The sequence below is a fragment of the Triticum aestivum genome, chromosome 1B (assembly GCF_018294505.1).
Source record: "Triticum aestivum cultivar Chinese Spring chromosome 1B, IWGSC CS RefSeq v2.1, whole genome shotgun sequence".
Lineage (NCBI taxonomy): Eukaryota > Viridiplantae > Streptophyta > Magnoliopsida > Poales > Poaceae > Triticum > Triticum aestivum.
In genome coordinates this window covers 619,968,759-619,995,458 of record NC_057795.1, presented here as the reverse complement: position 1 = coordinate 619,995,458, position 26,700 = coordinate 619,968,759, and the positions used below count along the sequence as shown (strand labels likewise).

General features: G+C 44.4%; 1 protein-coding gene across 1 annotated transcript; it reads right to left on the bottom strand.

Annotated features, from left to right (window-relative positions):
* Window positions 1-3,516: 3,516 nt before the first annotated feature.
* LOC123080662 (probable cytokinin riboside 5'-monophosphate phosphoribohydrolase LOGL7) lies at window positions 3,517-5,449 on the bottom strand. The gene is made up of 7 exons (XM_044503597.1): window positions 5,180-5,449; window positions 4,984-5,081; window positions 4,850-4,880; window positions 4,318-4,417; window positions 4,147-4,217; window positions 3,894-4,037; window positions 3,517-3,799 (listed from the first exon to the last, which is right to left on the bottom strand). The coding sequence occupies exons 1-7, from the start codon at window positions 5,447-5,449 to the stop codon at window positions 3,707-3,709; spliced, it is 807 nt and encodes a 268-aa protein (XP_044359532.1). The 3' UTR covers window positions 3,517-3,706.
* Between the last annotated feature and the right edge of the window lie 21,251 nt (window positions 5,450-26,700).

Genomic DNA, 26,700 nt, shown 5'->3' with positions numbered 1-26,700 from the left:
ACATAGGATAGAGACCCTAAAATCTAAAAAATGCATATTTAGGGCTATGCGGATTCGAACGTAGCCCTTCTTCATAAAACAGATCACCTCGGTAGGTGGGTGTGCATCTGCTCATGTCTGTTGGTGGTTCAATGCCCTCGAGCATGGGCAAGAGGGTATAGGGTTTCCCTCTTCAGTTACAATGGCACGCTGGTGGTAAAGAGTGCCCGGTGCCTCATCTACTCCTTGTTTGCTTCGTCGATGATGTGGTCACCTTTGTGTCAGTCTTCTCGTATGATGATCTTTTCATCTTTGTCTCGTTGCGTGGGCAGTTCCTTGGTCGGTGTTGGGATCGTGGAGTACTGCTCTGCGAACCTGGTACCCGTTCTGGTCTTCTTCCTTGGTAGCCAGGTCTATGTTGTTCTTTCGTGCTCTAGAGTGAGCTATCTGCTAGTTGACAATACGACACCCTACGAGCTAGGGAGAGAGGGCAGAGCCGTAGAGGCCCTCTTCACTGGTACCACTATCAGATGGCATGGTATACTTGTCTTATCCTTCTAGAAGCGGGCAAATAAGTGTTCTTCATAGGCGGTGTCCCTCTTGTGATCCTCACCTTCCTACTGTGTTGGATGTTGTTGAAGACGTTGGAAGCAGTGCTTCAGGTTGTGTTTCTTTTCTTCTCATGTTTGTCTGGTCGACCGGTTGGCGGATAGGCATGTGTACGCACTATGTATTTTTTGCGGCCTTGTTTTTTCTTCTTTGTTTGTTGTATGTCGTTTTGTAATCCTGGCCGGTTGACGGCTTTGTTAATTCCAAGTCAGAATCTTCTTAATTAAGCCTTCTTTCTAAAAAACATTGCAAACAAACTCACAAACTTTTTGCAATTCAAACTTGTAAACTGTAGATGGACATGACAAGCATGCCTTATAGTTAAACGCAGTGAAAAATCAACTCCCTGTCATGACATTAAAATTTGTTTGCCATTATAAACATGAAAGAAAACATGAAATTTATTGGCGATCACTTTATTAGTGGAACACATTGGTTTTGGGACACAGATGCATCCTAGGGTTCGTCCATTAGCCAATGATGCTCTTGCGTGTCCAAGCTTCGAGATCTCCCAGCTCATCACCATGGGAAGCTACTAGCGTGGTTGAGTGTATTGTTGTAGACAAACATGGGTACAAATAATCAAATTCGGAAGTGCTACAAGAATATAGAGATGGATTTCATCACAAAAATATCCAATCACCTCTACTGTTGTAAGCAGTTCAAGTACTACCGGCGCAAAACGAGTATCTGTCGGCTATCCATGTTTATAAATCCATCTGTAGTGCAAGTGACGGACCGTAGTATCCATCTAGGCACCTGATCTGGCCAGTCAGGGCAGGGAGGAAGGTGGTGGTGATGGGTGCATGATAAGGAAGATCATGCGGAGTCCAGTCTGGTTTTTTCTATATCTCATCCGCGTATGCTTCCTTTCATCCAAGTGTATGTACCCATATGGATGTGAAGCATATTGGAACATCTAAATTCTGATGGTTCTTGGTGAAGGGGTCATTCCTGATGCCTCTAAATACTAGTACACCCTAGCTCTCTTGCTATGTGCACCTAGATACACGAGTCCTCTCATATGTTCGCCATAACATGGAAACATTGCTCTTCAACTGGCTTATATTATCTTCTGTTGTGAGAGTTGTGTGTCACACTTTAATTTGTTACCTACTTTTTGATTCTCTATATTTGTTGTTGCACTACATACGAATTTAGTTGTCACAATAATTTATATTTAACTCACTCATACAAAATTTAGGAGTTTACGACGGCCCATGGCCATTAACTTCCTTAAGCAAGTTGCATGATAAGCATCTCTAATTTGGTTTACAATTACACAGCAACATAAAAATGATAGTCAGATCCATTTGTGCATGATATTAGCCAGTTTGATAAACATTTGGGTCATGGGGTAACCATGTTTTATAGTCAACTCCATGTTTTACCCCCTTGTTTGCATTTGTGAGGATTGGCCCATTTAATGAGAATTTATCCCTTCTAACCCACTTAGCGGGAATTTTTCCACATTTTACCCCATTCAAGTTGTGGACCATTTCACACCTTAGAACCACATCTCAAGTAGTTGTGGTGTGGCACCTAGCTTACTAAGCCACATTCTGTCGTGGCTAACATGAATGACCATCCATAGTGGCACACAAATGCAAGCCTACATGATCTAACTGTGATCACATGGTGTTGATTGATCAATGGACGATGGGAAGATGTTGAGTGGACGAGTAACTTTGATCACCTGGCTTATGATTTCAAGGTTATGTTCTTGCTCTACCTTCTTTGTTGAAGGACAATGAAGAAGAGTCGGGTTTGGGGATATGGATGATTTGATTTCGAGGACCATTATGTGTTGTTATTTGGTCCTAGACACACGAATGGTGTATGTGTAGGGTTGTTGGTATGCCTAGCTTTTGCTATTTAGTCTATGTGACCCCTAATCGTTCTTGAACTCAAGCGATAATACATGAGGAGGAAAACAAACTGGAAAGAAATTAGCACATAGTTGCACTATCTCTTAGGTTCATCGTCAGCTCTCCACATTTCGACAACGTCCCGAGCCTGTTGTTGTGGATCGAATGATCGTTGGTTCCTATATCTCCCCGACGCTACAACATGGAGGTCCTCGAGCCATGGTTGAGCCTGGTCTCAGCATAAAGTGGATGGTCTCTAACACGGGAACCACACGCCTGGGTGCATCTATCGAGGACGTGCGCACTGAGCTGAAGGGATACTCATAGTACCACATTGGTTTATAGCTGGAGCAAGATTTTGTGTGGTGCGCGGATGATGGTGTGGAAGAGGCGGCATACATCGGTCGCCAACAAAGCATAGGAAGGTCATCATGGAGGTTGCTTGGCAAGAGTGCCCCATTTGCTTTAAACTACTCCACGACGGCTTTCATTGTATTGTGGGGGCACTCGTGGCCTATTCGTTGTGGCATGCCATGGCTGCAAACATGTGATCTTGAGCTGTTGTAATGGGTCCAAAACTTATATACCATAAAATATAGATATATTTCAACTAAATGAGTAAATTGGTAGAATTCTCGTAAAATGAGATAATAGCTTTCGGATGGCCAACTAAGAAGTAAAAATTGGAATTCACTCGTTATATTGGATAAACATAGATAATAGATCCCTCACAGTATATAGTCAAAAAACTATAGATAATATATCACGTCTTCTCAGGTATGGGAAACAATACAACTATCCCTCTAGAGAAGCTATAAAAACGTATTTCTGTAAATTTGGCTGTAAAAATATGACCACTATGGAGTTGTGCACAAGATCACAAGATTGATTTTGGCCGGTCAATTACTTAACTTGTAATAGCTATTGTTACTTATTTATGATATTTTGCAATGCTTGCAAATTGCAAAGAAAACGAAAAAAGTATAAGTCACCAATAACATATCACAACTGCTTCTACGTGTACAATGATGGCCTGATCAGATTCATCGTAGACAACAAGAAGAACAAACATACTTGGTAATGCAATTCAAACGTGAAAACCATATATGGCAACAACAAGCACACCGTACAATTAAACACAAGAGAAAATCATATCTCAATCGTAACGTTGAATTTCTTTTGGCTAATAGGAAAAACATTAAAGAAAAACAACAAATGCATCATCATATCAGTGGAATGAATGTTAGAGTTCATCCGTCAGCCGGTGGTGCTTTTGTGTAGCCAAGATCTGAGATCTCCCAACTCGTCGTTGGGGCCACCTCTTGGTGCGACCTAGTGTATTCCTGGACACATGGAGAAGAAAAGGACATGTAAACACATTTGAAAATATTGTGCGGGAATATAAAGATGGATGTCACAACGAAATTATCAAATCACCTCCATCTTTGTCAGCAATTCCGTGGCGGTCGGCGCTGAGACAAGTATGTGTGTACAGTCTGGGTTGATGAAGCCCTCTCGCGCGCCTTTGTCAAATAGGGCAAGCAGGGTATCATAGTAACCATCCACATTCAGCAACCCAACCTATATTGGTATAATTTTGATTAGCGATGGAAAGCTTGACTCTTTTGGGGCAAAAACTGCGGCCAATTTGTCACGCAGTACAAACTATCTGTTACGCTCGGTTGCTTACAGGTTTGTTGTGAATTCCGAGTTGGGACCATGTTATCATCTCCAACAGCTCCTCCATGGTTCCATACCCCCCTTATGAACAGAAAATTGTAAGGAAGCTATACTAACTCATCAGCGCGACGACCGGTCGATGATGGTAGAATGACTAGGAAGATCGTTAAGCGTGTGGCACCTGGAAGAGCGATGAATGCTTCAGATCGTCGAGCCATCTCTGCTTTCCTCTCGTGCATGTCAGACACAACCTTTACTTCCCCCACACTCTCACCTAATATCTGTCAGTACAAATTGAAGTGAAACTTTCAGAGAAACATCAGCTGGATATAATATGTTGTAAGTACAAAATCAGACCTGCGTCGTCGTCATTTCAGTAAGATGAACTTAATTTGAATGTTTTGCCACACACTTCAAATTCAGCTGAGATAACCTCATGTGGCAAGTGAATTTTTCAGGTGCACGGCTAAATTCAGATGACAAAACAAAACAAAAACTTGACCATATTCACATAAATTGTCGTCCTAATATTATTATTGCAGGGAAATTGCAGAACCTGTATGCCTAGAGAAGTAGAGAGGATGGTTTCTTTCATAGTGCAATTTCACTATCTCAGCATGGATGAGAACATGAGAGCAGAGCTTTCCTTACTCTGGTAGGCTAGACTTACACAATGCTACGTGCAGGACAGAGATAAAAAATCTGAAGCATACCTCGACAGGCATGAGAGCCCTGGGAATCACCCTGCCAAGAAATGGAACGAAGAAACATTCAGTGCATGTGTTAAACAGGCAGAGCAGAGCACTCTGCAAGAAGCAGAGGAAGCGTTGTATAGAAAGGGACGTACCCGACGACACGGCGGCCGCCGTCGAGCACCGTCCGCGCGACAAGGCCCATGAGCCCGATGCTGCCGCCGCCGTAGACCAGGTCGACGCCCCTCGTCACCTGCACCAGTGGCATGAGCAACCCCATGCGTGAGCTCAAGAGCTTAACTTGACAAGAGGACGCACGGTGTCAAAGCCGAGTCAGTCCGATCCGCCTACCAGCTCGCGGCCAAGGTCGAGGGCCGCATCGCCGAACACCCTGCGTTTGCCGGCGCTGCTGCCGCAGAAGACGCACACCGTGCGGAACCTGCACGACGCCCTGTCCCCCATCGCCGGCCGGCCGTGCCCGCCTCCAACCGGCCTCGGCTTGCGGCGGCGGCGTCGCCGTCGTCGTGTCTGGCCTGGCTGCGCGCTTGCGCTTGCTGCGTTATTATGGTGGCGTGGCGGTAGCTGCACAGGGCAGTGACGCTGGCTGATGATCGCCTCCATTTAACTCCACCGTCGCTGTCACTTTGGCGCGCGGTGACCACGCCACGCCGTGACAACTGACACCAATCACCGTGGCCCCGTGTCCCCGTCTTCTGACGAAAGCCTGTAAACTCTGAATCGTCCCCGTCCCCGCCGTCCTCGAGAATCCTGCCTGTCCCGTCACACTGCCCGCTGCCCCGCCTCAGGATAACGGCATGGGCCGCACTGTTCTGGCCGGTGCCGCTGCCGCTGCCACCTCGCATGGACCATCATCCCTTTCTGTCACCGGCACTACAGTGCACCATGCAAATCTGGATCGTCGAATCATGCATGCCTCCTTTGTGGCACGAGGAGCATGCATGGGCTGCGCATTTCACCACTGAAAATTGCGTACTGCTATCAGTGTCCGGCACCGGCAGTAACAGCTGGTACTGTACTAGCACACTTTTGGTTCCGGGTCCCGATCGAGCAGGTGAAAGCTTAGCACTCGCGATCGAAGATCATTAACATTTAACAAGATCGCTAGTCAAACGTGGCCGAACGGACAGGTCAAGGGGCAGGGCGATCGGTACGTGCCAACGGCAAAGCAAAACGCAAGCACGCACAGGATGGAATGGATGTTTATTTTACCCGGACGGCGCTGGATTCTGATCTGATGAGGCCATCGTATATGGGACGGCCAATCCGAATGAACCCTGCAATTTGTTTGTGCGACTGGAGTCACTGGACGATCCTCCGAGGCGCGTCACGGGATCTTCGAGAACACGACATGCACGCCGTCGTTTGGTTCTCGCAACGATTTAAAATGTTCAAATAAGCTTTGCACCGTTCTCATTGTCCCCCATATTTGTCAAGTTTCAGCGTTTGTGACCAAGCTCAAACAACTGTCTCCATCCTCACTTCAGAACCACTCTTAACTTTTCGGTGTACTACTACAAGCAGGTAGTTTTTTTTTCCTTTTTCTTTTCAAAAGAAAGCTCCCTCTCCGATTTTCATTCAGAGAAATCACAGTTTCTTCCTACAAACTTCAAAGACAAATTAGCGAAAATTTCACAAAAGCCCCGAGAAGTAAGGACCATCACGAGAAGAGGGAGCCATCCCTCCCCCCCCCCCCCCCCGCGGCAAATCTTTGGACAGACCTAACCTCCAACGTAGGCGTCGGAGGCGACCCGGAAAGCTACCTTACCAGCAACACAGAAACAAAACACAATCCAAAGTACATGGTCTTACATCAACGAGATAATCTCGAAGACAAACATGAACAAACAAGCAAACAAAGCAGCAAAGTAATGAGATCTTCTTCTTTTAGCAGCACCCGTTCGAGAGAAGGAAGAACTTCAATTCTCGCAAGTCCATTCTCCATTTATTTTTCTTCTCTCCCATCCATCCTATTTTCTTCTCTCCCATAGAAAGAGCATTTGTTATCCCCAATCCATCCCCTCTGGATCAAATTATCCTTAATGAGGATGCTCCCCCTCAAGGTTAACCACATGAAGACTTTAACACGTGGATGCATTTTGACTTTCCATAAGAACTTATGTGGATACCTATCCCCTGTTTGTATCATGAATCTGTAACAAGATTTCACAGTACATTTTCCATTACTAGTCAAAGGCCATTTCACCACATCTTTTTGATCACTGAGGATCACCGCCCCACGGGCCTGTTTTAATGTGATCCCACAACTCCAAGGACTCACCATGCAATGTTCTTCTAAACCTGACATCATGCAAACCCTTCCCTAAAATATCCGTCACCGATTTGTTCTTACCAAAACAGATATTATATAGTCTAGGGAAGCTATCTTTCAAAGATTTTGGTCCTATCCACCAGTCTTCCAAATATCTAACATTTCTCCCATTACCCACAATAAATTTGCATAAAGAGATAAACAACTCTTTATGTTTCAACAGTTTAGACAAAACTACGAATCTCCCACTTTATGTTTTATACTAGTAATACAAATATTTTTCATATACTTTTTCAGAAGCAGACTCTGCCGGAGCCCTTCTCTCTTGTAGATTTTCCACTACCATTTGCAAAGCAAGGCTTTGTTCATCAAAGCTAAATTCTGGATCCCCAAACCCCCCATGTCTTTATGTTTACACACTTCACACCATTTAACCAAATATATTTTTTCTCAACCTTTTCTCGCCATAACAGTCTATAGCCCTAAAGAAGTCCATTCTTTTGTTACCCCAATAGGTAATCCATAGAAGGACGTCATGAAATAAGGAAAACCAGTTAGTCAAGATTGAATCAGGGTGATCCTAGCAGCACTGGCCATCAACCTCCCCTGCCATGTCCCACACTTCTTTTCCATCTTTTCTTCTGGAGGATTTCAGTGTATATTTCTAATTCTTTTTTATCTACAGGGAGACCTAGATATTTCAAAGGAAGGTCTCCCACTAGGCATGTAAAAATTCTGGAATAATCATATTTTTATCAAAAGCTTTACCAAACAGGAACAATTCACTTTCATGAAAATTAATCTTCAATCTAGACATCTGTGCAAACAGACATAAAATATATTTTAGATTATCTACACTGTCAAAATCATCTTGCAAAATAAAGATGGTGTCATCTGCATATTGCAGCATGTTGACACCACCTTCCAAGTTTTCTGTCATCAAACCTTTAATCAATCTATTTTTCCTAACATTATCCATCAACATTGCCAAAGCATCTACTATTAAATTAAAGATTAAAGGAGATAAAGAGTCCCCTTGTCTTAAGCCTTTGTGAGTAGGAAAGTATGGCCCCAAATTATCATTAACCTTGATGCACACATTCCCCCCTCTAATGGTCCCCGTGATCCAATCAATCCATTTATCAGGAAATCCATTCATTTTTAGCATTTGAAAGACAAAGGGTCATTTAACCTTGTCATATGCTTTCTCTAAATCTAATTTGAATAGCAAAGCATCTTGTTTTTCGGTACGAAGACTATTCAAAGTTTCATGTAGGACAAGGACCCCCTCCATAATATATTTGCCCTTGATGAAGGCAGTTTGGATTGGGGAAATAAGCTCTACAACAACCCCATTTAACCTATTCATCAATACTTTGGTAAAAAAACTAACATTCAAAATACATATAGGTCTATATTTTTGTATCTGATCAGCATCATTATTTTTAGGAAATAAAGTGATAATCCCATAATTTATTATATCTAACTTTCCCTTTATGAAAATCATCAAACATAGCTTTCAAATCATGTTTAACTAAGTCCCAAAAGGGTTGATAGAACTCAGTTGTGAACCCATCAGGCCGAGGGGATTTGTTATGAGCCCTTTGAAACACTGCACTTTTATTTATTTTTTTCCTGAGGAGAATTCATCCACTAGTTTATCTCTAGCAGAATTAGGAATGGTAGCAGGGTTATCAATGTTTAAAGAGACATGAGAAACTTCAGGATGACCATACAATTTTTTTTATAAAAACCAATAATGTAATCCAATAAGTTTTTATTCCCTTCTATCTTCCCCTCATCCTGGTCCAAGCTATTGATTTTATTCCTCCTATGCTCGCCATTGGCTTTTGCATGGAAGTATCTAGTATTACCATCCCCTTCCAAAATCTCATCAATTTTTGCTCTCTGTTTCCACTTTGCCCCCTCCCGACTTAAAAGCCTATCAAGTTGGGCTTTGAGTTCCGTCTGTTCAACCTTATTTGCAACAGATAACCCATGAACTTCACAATGCTTTTCTAGTTTGTCAAGTTTCATAAGAATATAATTTTAACTCCCTATGATAAGCATTCATATGTTTCTATTGTTGGAAATATGCCCTAGAGGCAATAATAAAATGGTTATTATTGTATTTCCTTGTTCATGATAATTGTCTATTATTCATGCTATAATTGTATTGACCGGAAACCGCAATACATGTGTGAATACATAGACCACAACATGTCCCTAGTGAGCCTCTAGTTGACTAGCTCGTTGATCAATAGATGGTCATGGTTTCCTGACCATGGACATTGGATGCCATTGATAACGGGATCACTTCATTAGGAGAATGATGTGATGGACAAGACCCAATCCTAAGCCTAGCACAAGATCGTGTAGTTCGTATGCTAAAGCTTTTCTAAATGTCAAGTATCTTTTCCTTAGACCATGAGATTGTGCAACTCCCGGATACCGTAGGAATGCTTTGGGTGTACCAAATGTCACAACATAACTGGGTGGCTATAAAGGTGCACTACGGGTATCTCCGAAAGTGTCTGTTGGGTTGGCACGAATCGAGACTGGGATTTGTCACTCCGTGTGACGGAGAGGTATCTCTGGGCCCACTCGGTAAGACATCATCATAATGTGCACAATGTGATCAAGGAGTTGATCGCGGGATGATGTGTTATGGAACGAGTAAAGAGACTTGCCGGTAACGAGATTGAACAAGGTATCAGGATACCGACGATCGAATCTCGGGCAAGTACTATACCGCTAGACAAAGGGAATTGTATACGGGATTGATTGAATCCTTGACATCATGGTTCATCCGATGAGATCATCGTGGAACATGTGGGAGCCAACATGGGTATCCAGATCCCGCTGTTGGTTATTGGCCGGAAAGTTGTCTCGGTCATGTCTGCATGGTTCCGGAACCAGTAGGGTCTACACACTTAAGGTTCGATGATGCTAGGGTTATAGGGAATAGATATACGTGGTAACCGAATGTTGTTCGGAGTCTCGGATGAGATCCCGGACGTCACGAGGAGTTCCGGAATGGTCCGGATGTAAAGATTTATATATGGGAAGTCCTGTTTTGGTCACCGGAAAAGTTCCGGGTGCTATCAGTAACGTACCGGGACCACCAGGAGGGTCCCGGGGGTCCACCAAGTGGGGCCACTGGCACCAGAGGGCTGCATGGGCCAAGTGTGGGAGGGGACCAGCCCCGGGTGGGTTGGTGCGCCCCCCCACAAGGGCCCAAGGCGCTTAGGGTTACGAACCCTAGGGGAGGGGGGTGCCTCCACCTTGCTTGGGGGGCAAGTCTCCCCCTCTCCCCCCCTTGGCCGCACCCTAGATGGGTTTTTGGGGCTGCCGCCACCCCGAGGGAGGGAACCCTAGATGGGGGCGCAGCCCCTCCCCTTCCCCTATATATACTTGAGGTATTGGGGGCTGCAAAATATATGAATTATTCTCTCCAAGGCGCAGCCCTACCTCTCTCCCTCCTAATCTCTCGCGTGCTTGGCGAAGCCCTGCTGGAATGCCACGCTTGTCCATCACCACCACGCTGTTGTGCTGCTGCTGGACGGAGTCTTCCCCAACCTCTCCCTCTCTCCTTGCTGGATCAAGGCACGGGAGACATCACCGGGCTGCACGTGTGTTGAACGCGGAGGTGCCGTCCGTTCGGCACTAGTATCTTCGGTGATTTGGATCACGACAAGTACGACTCCCTCAACCCTGTTCTCATGAACACTTCCGCTTAGCGATCTACAAGGGTATGTAGATGCACTCCCCTCTCTCTCGTTGCTAGTCTCTCTGCTACGTTCCCCAACAGTGGCATCATGAGCTAGGTCTATTGCGTAGATTCTTTGCACGAGTAGAACACAAAGTAGTTGTGGGCGATGATTTGTTCAATTTGCTTACCGTTATTAGTCTTATCTTGATTCAGCGGCATTGTGGGATGAAGCGGCCCGAACCAACCTTACACGTACTCTTACGTGAGACAGGTTCCACTGACTGACACGCACTTGTTCCATAAGGTGGCTAGCGGGTGCCAGTCTCTCCCACTTTAGTCGAATCGGATTCGATGAAAGGGGTCCTTATGAAGGGTAAATAGCAATTGGCATATCACGTTGTGGCTTTTGCGTAGGTAAGAAACGTTCTTGCTAGAAACCCATAGCAGCCACGTAAAACATGCAAACAACAATTAGAGGACGTCTAACTTGTTTTTGCAGGGTATGCTATGTGATGTGATATGGCCAAAAGAATGTGATGAATGATATGTGATGTATGAGATTGATCATGCTCTTGTAATAGGAATCACGACTTGCATGTCAATGAGTATGACAACCGGCAGGAGCCATAGGAGTTGTCTTAATTTATTGTATGACCTGCGTGTCATTGAACAACACCATGTAATTACCTTACTTTATTCCTAAACCGTTAGCCATAGTAGTAGAAGTAATAGTTGGCGAGACAACTTCATAGAGACACGATGATGGAGATCATGGTGTCATGCCGGTGACGATGATGATCATGGAGCCCCGAAGATGGAGATCAAAAGGAGCAAAAATGATATTGGCCATATCATGTCACTTTTTGATTGCATGTGATGTTTATCATGTTTATGCATCTTATTTGCTTAGAATGACAGTAGTAAATAAGATGATCCCTCATTAAAATTTCAAGAAAGTGTTCCCCCTAACTGTGCACCGTTGCGAAAGTTCGTTATTTCGAAGCACCACGTGATGATCGGGTGTGATAGATTCTAACGTTCACATACAACGGGTGTAAGCCAGATTTACACACGCGAAACACTTAGGTTGACTTGACGAGCCTAGCATGTACAGACATGGCCTCGGAACACAAGAGACCGAAAGGTCGAACATGAGTCGTATAGTAGATGCGATCAACATGAAGATGTTCACCGATGATGACTAGTCCGTCTCACGTGATGATCGGACACGGCCTAGTTGACTCGGATCATGTATCACTTAGATGACTAGAGGGATGTCTATCTGAGTGGGAGTTCATAAGATGAACTTAATTATCCTGAACATAGTCAAAAGGTTTTTGCAAATTATAACGTAGCTCGCGCTTTAGTTCTACTGTGTTACATATGTTCCTAGAGAAAATCTAGTTGAAAGTTGATAGTAGCAATTATGCGGACTGGGTCCGTAAACTGAGGATTGTGCTCATTGCTGCGTAGAAGGCTTATGTCATTAGTGCACCGCTCGGTGTGCTGAAACTCGAACGTCGTTTGTGGATGTTGCGAAAATCTGACATACACGTTTTGATGACTACGTGATAGTTCGATAATGTTAAACGGTTTAGAATTGAGGCACCAAAGACGTTTTTGAAACGTCGCGGAACATATGAGATGTTCTGAGGGATGAAATTGGGATTTCGGGCTCGTGTCTACGTCAAGAGGTATAAGACCTCCGGCGAGTTTTCTAGCCTACAAACTAAGGGAGAAGATCTCATTCGTGCTTGTACTCAGATTGTCTGGGTACAACAATCACTTGAATCGAGTGGGAGTTAATCTTCCAGATGAGATAGTGATGTTTCTCCAAAGATATTGCCACCAAGATACTAGAGCTTCGTGATGAACTATAACATATCAAGGATAGATATGATGATCCTTGAAGTATTCGCGATGTTTGACACCGCGAAAATAGAAGTCAAGAAGGAGCATCAATTGTTGATGGTTAATGAAACCACTAGTTTCAAGAAGGGCAAGGGCAAGAAGGGGTACTTCATGAAACGGCAAATCAGTTGCTGCTCCAGTGAAGAAACCCAGGGTTGAACCCAAACCCGAGACTAAGTGCTTCTGTAATGAGAGGAACGGACACTAAAGCAGAACCACCCTAGATACTTGGTAGATAAGAAGGCAGGCAAGGTTAACAGAAGTATATTGGATATACATTGAATTAAATGTGTACTTTACTAGAACTCCTAGTAGCACCATGGTAATAGATACCGGTTCGGTTGCTAAGTGTTAGTAACTCGAAATAAAAGGCTACGGAATAAACGGAGACTAGCTAAAGGCGAGGTGACAATATGTGTTGGAAGTATTTTCAAGGTTGATATGATCAAACATCGCACGCTCCCTCTACCATTGGGATCGGTGTTAAACCTAAATAATTGTTATTTGGTGTTTGCGTTGAGCATAGACATGATTGGATTATGTCTATCGCAATACGGTTATTCATTTAAGGAGAATAATGGTTACTCTGTTTATTTGAATAATACCTTCAATGGTCTTGCACCTAAAATTAATGGTTTATTGAATATCGATCGTAGTGATACACATGTTCATGCCAAAAGATATAAGATAGTGATGATAGTACCACATACTTGTGGCACTGCCATTTGAGTCATATTGGTATAAAACGCATGAAGAAGCTCCATGTTGATGGATCTTTGGACTCACTCGTTTTTGAGAAGTTTGAGACATGCAAACCATGTCTATTGGTATGTGCGCATGAAGAAACTCCATGCAGATGGATCGTTTGGACTCACTTGATTCTAAATCACTTGAGACATGCAGATCATACCACATGGGCAAGATGACTGAAAAGCCTCGTTTTTCAGTAAGATGGAACAAGAGAGCAACTTGTTGGAAGTAATACATTTTGATGTGTGCTGTCCAATGAGTGCCGAGGCACGCAGTGGATATTGTTATGTTCTTACTTCACAGATGATTTGAGTAGATGCTAAGTGTATTTACTTGATGAAACACAAGTCTGAATTATTGAAAGGTTCAAGTAACTTCAGATTGAAGTTCAAGATCGTCGTGACAAGAGGATAAAATGTCTATGATATGATCATAGAGATGGATATCTGAGTTGCGAGTTTGGTACACAATTGAGACATTGTGGAAATTGTTTCACAACTGACACCGCCTGGAACACCATAGTGTGATGGTGTGTCCGAACATCATAGATGCACCCTATTGGATATGGTGCATACCATGATGTCTCTTATCGAATTACCACTATCGTTCATGGGTTAGGCATTAGAGATAACCGCATTCACTTTAAATAGGGCACCGCGTATTTCTGTTGAGATGACACCGTATGAACTATGGTTTAGAGAAACCTAAGCTGTCGTTTCTTGAAAGTTTGGGGCTGCGACGCTTATGTGAAAAAGTTTCATCGTGATAAGCTCGAACCCAAAACGGATAAATGCATCTTCATAGGATACCCAAAATGGTTGGGCATACCTCCTATCTCAGATCCAGAAGCAAAAGTGATTGTTTCTAGAAACGGGTCCTTTCTCGAGGAAAAGTTTCTCTCGAAAGAATTGAGTGGGAGGATGGTGGAGACTTGATATGGTTATTGAACCATCACTACAACTAGCATGTAGCAGGGCACAGGAAGTTGTTCCTGTGGCACCTACACCAATTGAAGTGGAAGCTGATGATAGTGATCATGAAGCTTCGGATCAAGTCACTACCGAACCTCGTGGGATGACAAGGATGTGTACTGCTTCAAAGTGGTACTGTAATCTGTCTTGGAGGTCATGTTGCTAGACAACAATGAACCTACAAGCTATGGAGAAGCGATGGTGGGCCCGGATTCCGACGAATGGCTCGAGGCCATAAAATATGAGAGAGGATCCATGTATGAAAAACAAAGTATAGACTTTGGAAAAACTACTTGATGGTCGTAAGGTTGTTGGGTACAGATGGATTTTAAAAGGATGACAGACAATGATGGTAAGTATCACCATTAAGAAAGCTCAACTTGTCGTTAAGATGTTTTCCGACAAGTTCAAGGAGTTGACTACGATGAGACTTTCTCACTCGTAGTGATGCTAAGAGTCTGTTGGAATTATATTAGCAATTACTGCATGATTTATGAAATCTTGCAGATAGGATGTCAAAACATTGTTTCCTCGATGATATTCTTGAGGAAAGGTTGTATGTGATACAATAAGAAGGTTTTGTCAATCCTGAAAGATGCTAACAAGTGTGCAAAGCTCCAGCAATCCTTCTAAGGACTGGAGTAAGCATCTCGGAGTTGGAATATACGCTTTGATGAGATGATCAAAGATTTTGGGTTTACAAAGTTTATGAGAAACTTGTATTTCCAAAGAAGTGAGTGGGAGCACTATAGCATTTCTGATGAGTATATGTTGTTGACATTTTGTTGATCGGAAATGATGTAGAATTTCCGTAAAGCATATAGGGTTATTTGAAAAGTGTTTTTCAATGGAAAACCTGGATTAAGCTACTTGAACATTGAGCATCAAGATCTATAAGGATAGATCAAAATGCTTAATAGTACTTTCAAATGAATACATACCGTGACAAGATTTTGAAGGAGTTCAAAATAGATCAGCAAAGAAGGAGTTCTTGGCTGTGTTATATGGTGTGAGTATTGAGTAAGAGTCAAGACATGACCACGGCAGAAGAGAGAGAAAGGATGAAGGTCGTCCCCTATGCTTCAGACGTAGGCCCTATAGTATGCTATGCTGTGTACCGCACCGGAAGTGTGTCTTGCCATGCGTCAGTCAAGGGGTACAAGAGTGATCCAGGAATGGATCACAGGACAGCGGTCAAACTTATCCTTAGTAACTAGTGGACTACGAAATTTTCTCGATTATGGAGGTGGTAAAAGAGTTCGCCGTAAAGGGTTACACCGATGCAAACTTTGACACTAATCTGGATTATTCTAAGTAGTAAACCGGATTCGTATAGTAGAACAGTTATTTGGAATAGCTCCAAATAGAGCGTGGAAGCTGCATCTAGGAGATGACATAGAGATTTGCAAAGCACACACGGATCTGAAAGGTTTAGATCCGTTGACTAATAACCTCTCTCACAAGCGAGATATGATCAAACCCCATGGGTGTCGATTCATTACAATCACATAGTGATGTGAACTGGATTATTGACTCTAGTGCAAGTGGGAGACTATTGGAAATATGCCCTAGAGGCAATAATAAAATGGGTATTATTATATTTCCTTGTTCATGATAATTGTCTATTATTCATGCTATAATTGTATTGACCGAAAACCGCAATACATGTGTGAATACATAGACCACAACATGTCCCTAGTGAGCCTCTAGTTGACTAGCTCGTTGATCAACAGATGGTCAGGGTTTCCTGACCATGGACATTGGATGTCGTTGATAACGGGATCACATCATTAGGAGAATGATGTGATGGACAAGACCCAATCCTAAGCCTAGCACAAGATCGTGTAGTTCGTATGCTAAAGCTTTTCTAAATGTCAAGTATATTTTCCTTAGAACATGAGATTGTGCAACTCCCGGATACCGTAGGAATGCTTTGGGTGTACCAAACGTCACAACGTAACTGGGTGGCTATAAAGGTGCAACACGGGTATCTCCGAAAGTGTCTGTTGGGTTGGCATGAATCGAGACTGAGATTTGTCACTCTGGTGATGGAGAGGTATCTCTGGGCCCACTCGGTAAGACATCATCATAATGTGCACAATGTGATCAAGGAGTTGATCACGGGATGATGTGTTATGGAACGAGTAAAGAGACTTGCCGATAACAAGATTGAACAAGGTATCAGGATACCGACGATCGAATCTCGGGCAAGTACTATACGGCTAGACAAAGGGAATTGTATACGGGATTGATTGAATCCTTGACATCGTGGTTCATCCGATGAGATCATCGTGGAACATGTGGGAGCAAACATGGGTATCCAGATCCCACTGTTGGTTATTGACCGGAGAACGTCTCGGTCATGTCTGCATGGTTCCCGAACCCGTAGGGTCTACACACTTAAGGTTCGATGATGCTAGGGTTATAGTGTTGGAAATATGCCCTAGAGGCAATAATAAATTAATTATTACTATATTTCCTTGTTCATGATAATCGTTTATTATCCATGCTATAATTGTATTGATAGGAAACTCAGATACATGTGTGGATACATAGACAACATCATGTCCCTAGTAACCTTTGATTGACTAGCTCGATGATCAATAGATGGTTACGGTTTCCTGACCATGGACATTGGATTTCATTGATAATGGGATCACATCATTAGGAGAATGATGTGATGGACAAGACCCAATCCTAAGCCTAGCTCAAGATTGTGTAGTTCGTATGCTAAAGCTTTTCTAAATGTCAAGTATCTTTTCCTTAGACCATGAGATTGAGCAACTCCCGGATACCGTAGGAATTCTTTGGGTGTACCAAACGTCACAACGTAACTGGGTGGCTATAAAGGTGCACTACGGGTGTCTCCGAAAGTGTCTGTTGGGTTGGCACGAATCGAGTCTGGGATTTGTCACTCCGTGTAAATGGAGAGGTATCTCTGGGCCCACTCGGTAGGACATCATCATAATGTGCACAATGTGACCAAGGGGTTGATCACGAGATGATGTGTTACGGAACGAGTAAAGAGACTTGCCGGTAACGAGATTGAACAAGGTATCGGCATACCGAGGATCGAATCTCGGGCAAGTACTATACCGTTAGACAAAGGGAATTGTATACGGAATTGATCGAATCCTCGACATCGTGGTTCATCCGATGAGATCATCGTGGAACATGTGGGAGCCAACATGGGTATCCAGATCCCGCTGTTGGTTATTGACCGGAGAACGTCTCGGTCATGTTTGCATGGTTCCCGAACCCGTAGGGTCTACACACTTAAGGTTCGATGACACTAGGGTTATAAAGGAAGTTTGTATGTGGTTACCGAATGTTGTTCGGAGTCCCGGATGAGATCCCGGACGTCACGAGGAGTTCCGGAATGGTCCGGAGGTAAAGATTTATATATGGGAAGTCCTGTTTTGGTCATCGGAAAAGTTTCGGGTTTTATCGGTAACGTACCGGGACCACCGGGAGGGTCCCGGGGGTCCACCAAGTGGGGCCACCGGCCCCGGAGGGCTGCATGGGCCAAGTGTGGGAGGGGACCAGCCCCAGATGGGCTGGTGCGCCCCCCACAAGGGCCCAAGGCGCCTAGGGTTTGGGGAGGGGGCGCACCCACCTAACTTGGGGGGCAAGTTTCCCCTCTCCCCCCCTTGGCCGCCACCCTAGATGGGTTTGGGGCAGCCGCACCCCTAGGGGTGGAAACCCTAGAGGGGGCGCACCCCCCTCCCTCTCCCCTATATATACTTGAGGATTTTGGGGCTGCCAACACATGAGTTTCACCTCTCCCTGGCGCAGCCCTACCTCTCCCCCTCCTCCTCTCCCGCGGTGCTTGGCGAAGCCCTGCAGGATTGCCACGCTCCTCCACCACCACCACGCCGTCGTGCTGCTGCTGGACGGAGTCTTCCCCAACCTCTACCTCTCTCCTTGCTGGATCAAGGCATGGGAGACGTCACCGGGCTGTACGTGTGTTGAACGTGGAGGTGCCGTCCGTTCGGCACTAGGATCTCCGGTGATTTGGATCACGACGAGTACGACTCCTTCAACCCCGTTCTCTTGAACGCTTCCGCTTAGCGATCTACAAGGGTATGTAGATGCACTCTCCTTCCCCTCGTTGATGGTTTCTCCATAGATAGATCTTGGTGATTCGTAGGAAAATTTTGAATTTCTGCTACGTTTCCCAACAGTGGCATCATGAGCTAGGTCTATTGCGTAGATTTTTTGCATGAGTAGAACACAAAGTAGTTGTGGGCGTTGATTTTGTTCAATATGCTTATCGTTACTAGTCCAATCTTGTTTCGACGGTATTGTGGGATGAAGCGGCCCGGACCGACCTTACACGTACACTTACGTGAGACAGGTTCCACCGACTGACATGCACTTGGTGCATAAGGTGGCTAGCGGGTGCCAGTCTCTCCCACTTTAGTCAGAACGGATTCAATGAAAAGGGTCCTTATGAAGGGTAAATAGCAATTGGCATATCACGTTGTGGTTTTGCGTAGGTAAGAAACGTTCTTGCTAGAAACCCATAGCAGCCACGTAAAACATGCAAACAACAATTAGAGGACGTCTAACTTGTTTTTGCAGGGTATGCTATGTGATGTGATATGGCCAAGAAGAATGTGATGAATGATATGTGATGTATGAGATTGATCATGTTCTTGTAATAGGAATCACGACTTGCATGTCGATGAGTATGACAACCGGCAGGAGCCATAGGAGTTGTCTTAATTTATTGTATGACCTGCGTGTCATTGAACAACGCCATGTAATTACTTTACTTTATTGCTAACCGGTAGCCATAGTAGTAGAAGTAATAAGTTGGCGAGACAACTTCATGGAGACACGATGATGGAGATCATGGTGTCATGCCGGTGACGATGATGATCATGGAGCCCCGAAGATGGAGATCAAAAAGGAGCAAAATGATATTGGCCATATCATGTCACTATTTGATTGCATGTGATGTTTATCATGTTTATACATCTTATTTGCTTAGAACGACGGTAGTAAATAAGATGATCCCTCATTAAAATTTCAAGAAAGTGTTCCCCCTAACTGTGCACCGTTGCGAAAGTTCGTCGTTTCGAAGCACCACGTGATGATCGGGTGTGATAGATTCTAACGTTCACATACAACGGGTGTAAGCCAGATTTACACACGGGAAACACTTAGGTTAACTTGACGAGCCTAGCATGTACAGACATGGCCTCGGAACATAAGAGACCGAAAGGTCGAGCATGAGTCGTATGGTGGATACGATCAACATGAAGATGTTCACCGATGATGACTAGTCCGTCTCACGTGATGATCGGACACGGCCTAGTTGACTCAGATCATGTAATCACTTAGATGACTGGAGGGATGTCTATCTGAGTGGGAGTTCATAAGATGAACTTAATTATCCTGAACATAGTCAAAAACCCTTTGCAAATTATGTCATAGCTCGCGCTTTAGTTCTATTGTTTTAGATATGTTCCTAGAGAAAATATAGTTGAAAGTTGACAGTAGCAATTATGCGGACAGTAGAAGGCTTATGTCCTTAATGCACTGCTCGGTGTGCTGGACTCAAACGTGGTCTGACGATGTTGCGAACATCTGACATACACGTTTTGATGACTACATGATAGTTCGGTAATGTTAAATGGTTTAGAATTGAGGCACCGAAGACATTTTGAAATGTCACAGAACATATGAGATGTTCCAAGAGCTGAAATTGGGATTTCAGGCTAGTGCCCACGTCAAGAGGTATGAGACCTCCGACGAGTTTTCTAGCCTACAAACTAAGGGAGGAGATCTCAATCGTTGAGCTTGGACTCAGATTGTCTGGGTACAACAATCACTTGAATCGAGTGGGAGTTAATCTTCCAAATGAGATAGTGATGTTTCTCCAAAGACATTGCCACCAAGCTACTAGAGCTTCGTGATGAACTATAACATAACAGGGATAGATATGATGATCCTTGAGCTATTCGCGATGTTTGACACCATGAATGTAGAAATCAGGAAGGAGCATCAATTGTTGATGGTTAGTGAAACCACTAGTTTCAATAAGGGCGAGGGCAAGAAGGGGTACTTCATGAAACGGCAAATCAGTTGCTGCTCCAGTGAAGAAACCCAGGGTTGAACCCAAACCCGAGACTAAGTGCTTCTGTAATGAGGGAACGGACACTGAAGCAGAACTACCCTAGATACTTGGTAGATGAGAAGGCTGGCAAGGTCGATAGAAGTATATTGGATATACATTATGTTAATGTGTACTTTACTAGTACTCCTAGTAGCACCAGGGTATTGAGATACCGGTTCGGTTGCTAAGTGTTAGTAACTCGAAATAAAAGCTACGGAATAAACGGAGACTAGCTAAAGGTGAGCTGGCGATATGTGTTGGAAGTGTTTCCAAGGTTGATGTGATCAAGCATCGCACGCTCCCTCTACCATCGAGATTGGTGCTAAACCTGGAGAAGCAATGGTGTTTGCGTTGAGCATAGACATGATTGGATTATGTCTATCGCAATACGGTTATTCATTTAAGGAGAATAATGGTTACTCTATTTATTTGAATAATACCTTTAATGGTCTTGCACCTAAAAAGAATGGTTTATTGAATCTCGAACGTAGTGATACACATTTTCATGCCAAAAGATATAAGATAGTAATGATAGTACCACTTACTTGTGGCACTGCCATGTAAGTCATATTGGTGTAAAACGCATGAAGAAGCTCCATGTTGATGGATCTTTGGACTCACTCATTTTGAAAAGTTTGAGACATGTGAACCATGTCTATTGGTGTATACGCATGAAGAAACTCCATGCAGATGGATCGTTTGGACTCACTTGATTTTGAATCACTTGAGATATGCAAATCATACCACATGGGCAAGATGACTGAAAAGCCTCGTTTTCAGTAAGATGGAACAAGATAACAACTTGTTGTAAGTAACACATTTTGATGTGTGCAGTCCAATGAGTGCTGAGGCATGCAGTGGATGTCGTTATGTTCTTACTTCACGGATGATTTGAGTAGATACTGAGTATATTTACTTGATGAAACACAAGTCTGAATTATTGAATGGTTCAAGTAATTTCAGAGTGAAGTTGAAGATCATCGTGACAAGAGGATAAAATGTCTATGATATGATCATAGAGATGAGTATCTGAGTTACGAGCTTTGGCACGCAATTAAGACATTGTGGAAATTGTTTCACAATTAATACCGCCTGGAACACCATAGTGTGATGGTGTGTCCGAACATCATAGTTGCACCCTATTGGATATGGTGCGTACCATGATGTCTCTTATGAAATTACCACTATCATTCATGGGTTAGGCATTAGAGACAACCACACTCACTTTAATAGAGCACCACGTAATTCCGTTGAGACGACACCGTTGAACTATGGTTTGGAGAAACCTGAGTTGTCGTTTCTTAAAAGTTTGGGGCTGCGACGCTTATGTGAAAAGGTTTCAGGTTGATAAGCTCGAACCCAAAGCGGATAAAATGCATCTTCATAGGACACCCAAAACAGTTAGGTATACCTCCTAATTCAGATCCGAAAGCAATAGGGATTGTTTCTTGAATCGGGTCCTTTCTCGAGGAAAAGTTTGTCTCGAAAATTGAGTGGGAGGATGGTGGAGACTTGATATGGTTATTGAACTGTCACTACAATTAGTGTGTAGCAGGGCACAGGAAGTTGTTCCTGTGGCACCTACACCAATTGAAGTAGAAGCTTATGATAGTGATCATGAAACTTCGGATCAAGTCACTACCGTACCTCGTAGGGTGACGAGGATGCGTACTACTTCAGAGTGGTACAGTAATCCTGTCTTGAAGGTCATGTTGCTAGACAAAAATGAACCTACGAGCTATGGAGAAGCAATGGTGGGCCCATATTCCAACAAATGGTTAGAAGCCATGAAATCCGAGATAGGATCCATGTATCAGAACAAAGCATGGACTTTGGTGGACTTGCCCGTTGATCGGCAAGCCATTGAGATAAATGGATCTTTAAGAAGAAGACAGACGTGGAGGGTAATTTCACTGTCTGTGAAGCTCGACTTGTGGCGAAGAGTTTTTCACAAGTTCAAGGAGTTGACTACGATGAGATTTTCTCATCCGTAGCGATGCTTAAGTCCGTCGGAATCATGTTAGCATTAGCTGCATTTATGAAATCAGCCAATTGGATGTCAAAACGAGTTTCCTTACCAGTTTTCGTAAGGAAAGGTTGTATGTGATACAATCAGAAAGGTTTTGTCGATCCTAAGGATGCTAAAAGGTATGCTAGCTCCAGTGATCCTTCTAAGGACTGGAGTGAGCATCTCGGAGTTGGAATGTATGCTTTGATGAGATGATCAAAGATTTTGGGTTTATACAAAGTTTATGAGAAACTTGTATTTCCAAAGAAGTGAGTGGCAGCACTATAGAATTTCTGATAAGTATATGTGAATGACATATTGTTGATCAGAAATGATGTAGAATTTCTGGAAAGCATACAGGGTTATTTGAAAAGTGTTTTTTAATGGAAAACCTGGATTAAGCTACTTGAACATTAAGCATCAAGATCTATAAGGATAGATCAAACCGCTTAACAGTACTTTCAAATGAGCACATACCTTGACATGATCTTGAAGGTGTTCAAGATGGATCAGTCAAAGAAGGAGTTCTTGCCTGAGTTGTAAGGTATGAAGTTAAGAGTTAAAGCTCGACCACGGCAAAAGAGAGAGAAAGTATGAAGGTCGTCCCCTATGCTTCAGACGTAGGCTCTATAGTATGTTATGTTGTGTACCGCACCGGAAGTGTGCCTTGCCATGAGTCAGTCAAGGGGTACAAGAATGATCCGGGAATGGATCATTGGACAGCGGTCAAAATTGTCCTTGGAGTAAATAAGGACATGTTTCTCGATTATGGAGGTGATAAAGAGTTCGGCATAAAGGGTTACATCGATGCAAGCTTTAACACCTATCCGAATGACTCTGAGTAGCAAACCGGATACGTATAGTGGAGCAACCATTTGGAATAGCTCCAAGTGGAGCGTGGAAGCAGCATTTACAATATGACATAGAGAATTGTGAAATACATAAGGATCTGAATGTTGCAGACCCGTTGACTAAAACCTCTCTCACTAGCAAAACATGATCAAACCCCAGAACTCATTGAGTCTTAATCACATGGTGATGTAAACTAGTTTAGTGACACTAGTAAACTCTTTGGATGTCGGTCACATGGTGATGTGACCTATCAGTGTTAATCACATGGCAATGTGAACTAGATTATTGACTCTAGTGCAAGTGGGAGACTGTTGGAAATATGCCCTAGAGGCAATAATAAATTAGTTATTATTATATTTCCTTGTTCATGATAATCGTTTATTATCCATGCTATAATTGTATTGATAGGAAACTCAGATACATGTGTGGATACATAGACAACACCATGTCCCTAGTAAGCCTCTGATTGACTAGCTCGTTGATCAATAGATGGTTACGGTTTCCTGACCATGGACATTGGATGTCATTGATAACGGGATCACATCATTAGGAGAATGATGTGATGGACAAGACCCAATCCTAAGCCTAGCACAAGATCGTGTAGTTCGTATGCTAAAGCTTTTCTAAATGTCAAGTATCTTTTCCTTAGACCATGAGATTGTGCAACTCCCGGATACCGTAGGAATGCTTTGGGTGTACCAAACGTCACAACGTAACTGGGTGGCTATAAAGGTGCACTACGGGTGTCTATGAAAGTGTCTGTTGGGTTGGCATGAATCAAGACTGGGATTTGTCACTCCGTGTAAACGGAGAGGTATCTCTGGGCCCACTCGGTAGGACATCATCATAATGTGCACAATGTGACCAAGGGGTTGATCACGGGATGATGTGTTACGGAACGAGTAAAGAGACTTGCCGGTAACGAGATTGAACAAGGTATCGGCATACCGACGATCAAATCTCGGGCAAGTACAATACCGTTAGACAAAGGGAATTGTATACGGGATTGATCGAATCCTCGACATCGTGGTTCATCCGATGAGATCATCGTGGAACATGTGGGAGCCAACATGGGTATCCAGATCCCGCTGTTGGTTATTGACCGGAGAACGTCTCGGTCATGTCTGCATGGTTCCCAAACCCGTAGGGTCTACACACTTAAGGTTCAATGACGCTAGGGTTATAAAGGAAGTTTGTATGTGGTTACCGAATGTTGTTCGGAGTCCCGGATGAGATCCCGGACGTCACGAGGAGTTCCGAAATGGTCCGGAGGTAAAGATTTCTACATGGGAAGTCCTGTTTTGGTCACCGGAAAAGTTTCGGGTTTTATCGGTAACGTACCGGGACCACCGGGAGGGTCCCGGGGGTCCACCAAGTGGGGCCACCGGCCCCGGAGGGCTGCATGGGCCAAGTGTGGGAGGGGACCAGCCCCAGATGGGCTGGTGCACCCCTCCCCCCACAAGGGCCCAAGGCGCCTAGGGTTTGGGGAGGGGGCGCACCCACCTAACTTGGGGGGCAAGTTTCCCCTCTCCCCCCCTTGGCCGCCACCCTAGATGGGTTTGCGGCAACCGCACCCCTAGGGGTGGAAACCCTAGAGGGGGCGCACCCCCTCCCTCTCCCCTATATATACTTGAGGACTTTGGGGCTGCTAACACATGAGTTTCACCTCTCCCTGGCGCAGCCCTACCTCTCTCCCTCCTCCTCTCCCACGGTGCTTGGCGAAGCCCTGCAGGATTGCCACGCTCCTCCACCACCACCACACCATCGTGCTACTGCTGGACGGAGTCTTCCCCAACCTCTCCCTCTCTCCTTGCTGGATCAAGGCATGGGAGACGTCACCGGGCTGTACGTGTGTTGAACGCGGAGGTGCCGCCCGTTCGGCACTAGGATCTCCGGTGATTTGGATCGCGACGAGTACGACTCCTTCAACCCCGTTCTCTTGAACGCTTCCGCTTAGAGATCTACAAGTGTATGTAGATGCACTCTCCTTCCCCTCGTTGTTGGGTTCTTTATAGATAGATCTTGGTGATTCGTAGGAAAATTTTGAATTTCTGCTACGTTCCCCAACATATAGGGAATAGATATACGTGGTTACCGAATGTTGTTCGGAGTCCTGGATGAGATCTCGGACGTCACGAGGAGTTCCGGAATGGTCCGGAGGTAAAGATTTATATATGGGAAGTCCTGTTTTGATCACGGGAAAAGTTTCGGGTGCTATCGGTAACGTACCGGGACCACCAAGAGGGTCCCGGGGGTCCACCAAGTGGGGCCACCGGCACCAGAGGGCTGCATGGGCCAAGTGTGGGAGGGGACCAGCCCAGGTGTGCTGGTGCACCCCCCCCCCCACAAAGGCCCAAGGCGCCTAGGGTTACAAACCCTAGGGGAGGGGGGGCGCCTCCACCTTGCTTGGGGGGCAAGTATACCCCTCTCCCCCCCTTGGCCGCACCCTAGATGGGTTTTTGGGGCTGCCGCCACCCCTAGGGAGGGAACCCTAGGTGGGGGCTCAGCCCCTCCCCTTCCCCTATATATACTTGAGGTATTGGGGGCTGCAAAATATATGAGTTATTCTCTCCAAGGCGCAGCCCTACCTCTCTCCTTCCTCATCTCTCGCGGTGCTTGGTGAAGCCCTGCTGGAATGCCACACTCGTCCATCACCACCACGTCGTTGTGCTGCTGCTGGACGGAGTCTTCCCTAACCTCTCCCTCTCTCCTTGCTGGATCAAAGCACGGGAGACGTCACCGGGCTGCATGTGTGTTGAACGCGGAGGTGCCGTCCGTTCGGCACTAGGATCTTCGGTGATTTGGATCACGACGAGTACGACTCCCTCAACCCCGTTCTCATGAACGCTTCCACTTAGCGATCTACAAGGGTATGTAGATGCACTCCCATCTCTCTCATTGCTAGTCTCTCCATAGATAGATCTTGGTGACTCGTAGGAAAATTTTGAATTTCTGCTACGTTCCCCAACATCTATTCCACCCCTTCAGTTTGGGCCTAGCATTCTTAATTTCTTTTTTCCATTTATCAATATTAGGAGCACTGATGCCTGGACAAATCCATACCTCAGTCATAATCCTATCAGGCACATCTCTAATAAACCAAGAATTTTCAAATCTAAAGATTGGATCGGTCTTAAGAAACCACATCTCAAGTATCAAGCAGTAAGGGGACATGATCAGATTTTTTTTCTGACTAGAGCAGAATCCTCTGTCAAATGGTAATTTTCCTCCCATTCCACATTACACAAAACTCT

Excerpts from the sequence above, each read along its gene's own strand:
- LOC123080662 (XM_044503597.1), bottom strand. The coding sequence starts at position 5,449 with ATGGAGGCGATCATCAGCCAGCGTCACTGCCCTGTGCAGCTACCGCCA. Across the intron at positions 4,218-4,317 it reads AGCATTCATCGCTCTTCCAG|GGGGGTATGGAACCATGGAG; the intron begins GTGCCACACGCT and ends TCTGTTCATAAG. Across the intron at positions 3,800-3,893 it reads AATTGCTGACAAAGATGGAG|GAATACACTAGGTCGCACCA; the intron begins GTGATTTGATAA and ends CCATGTGTCCAG.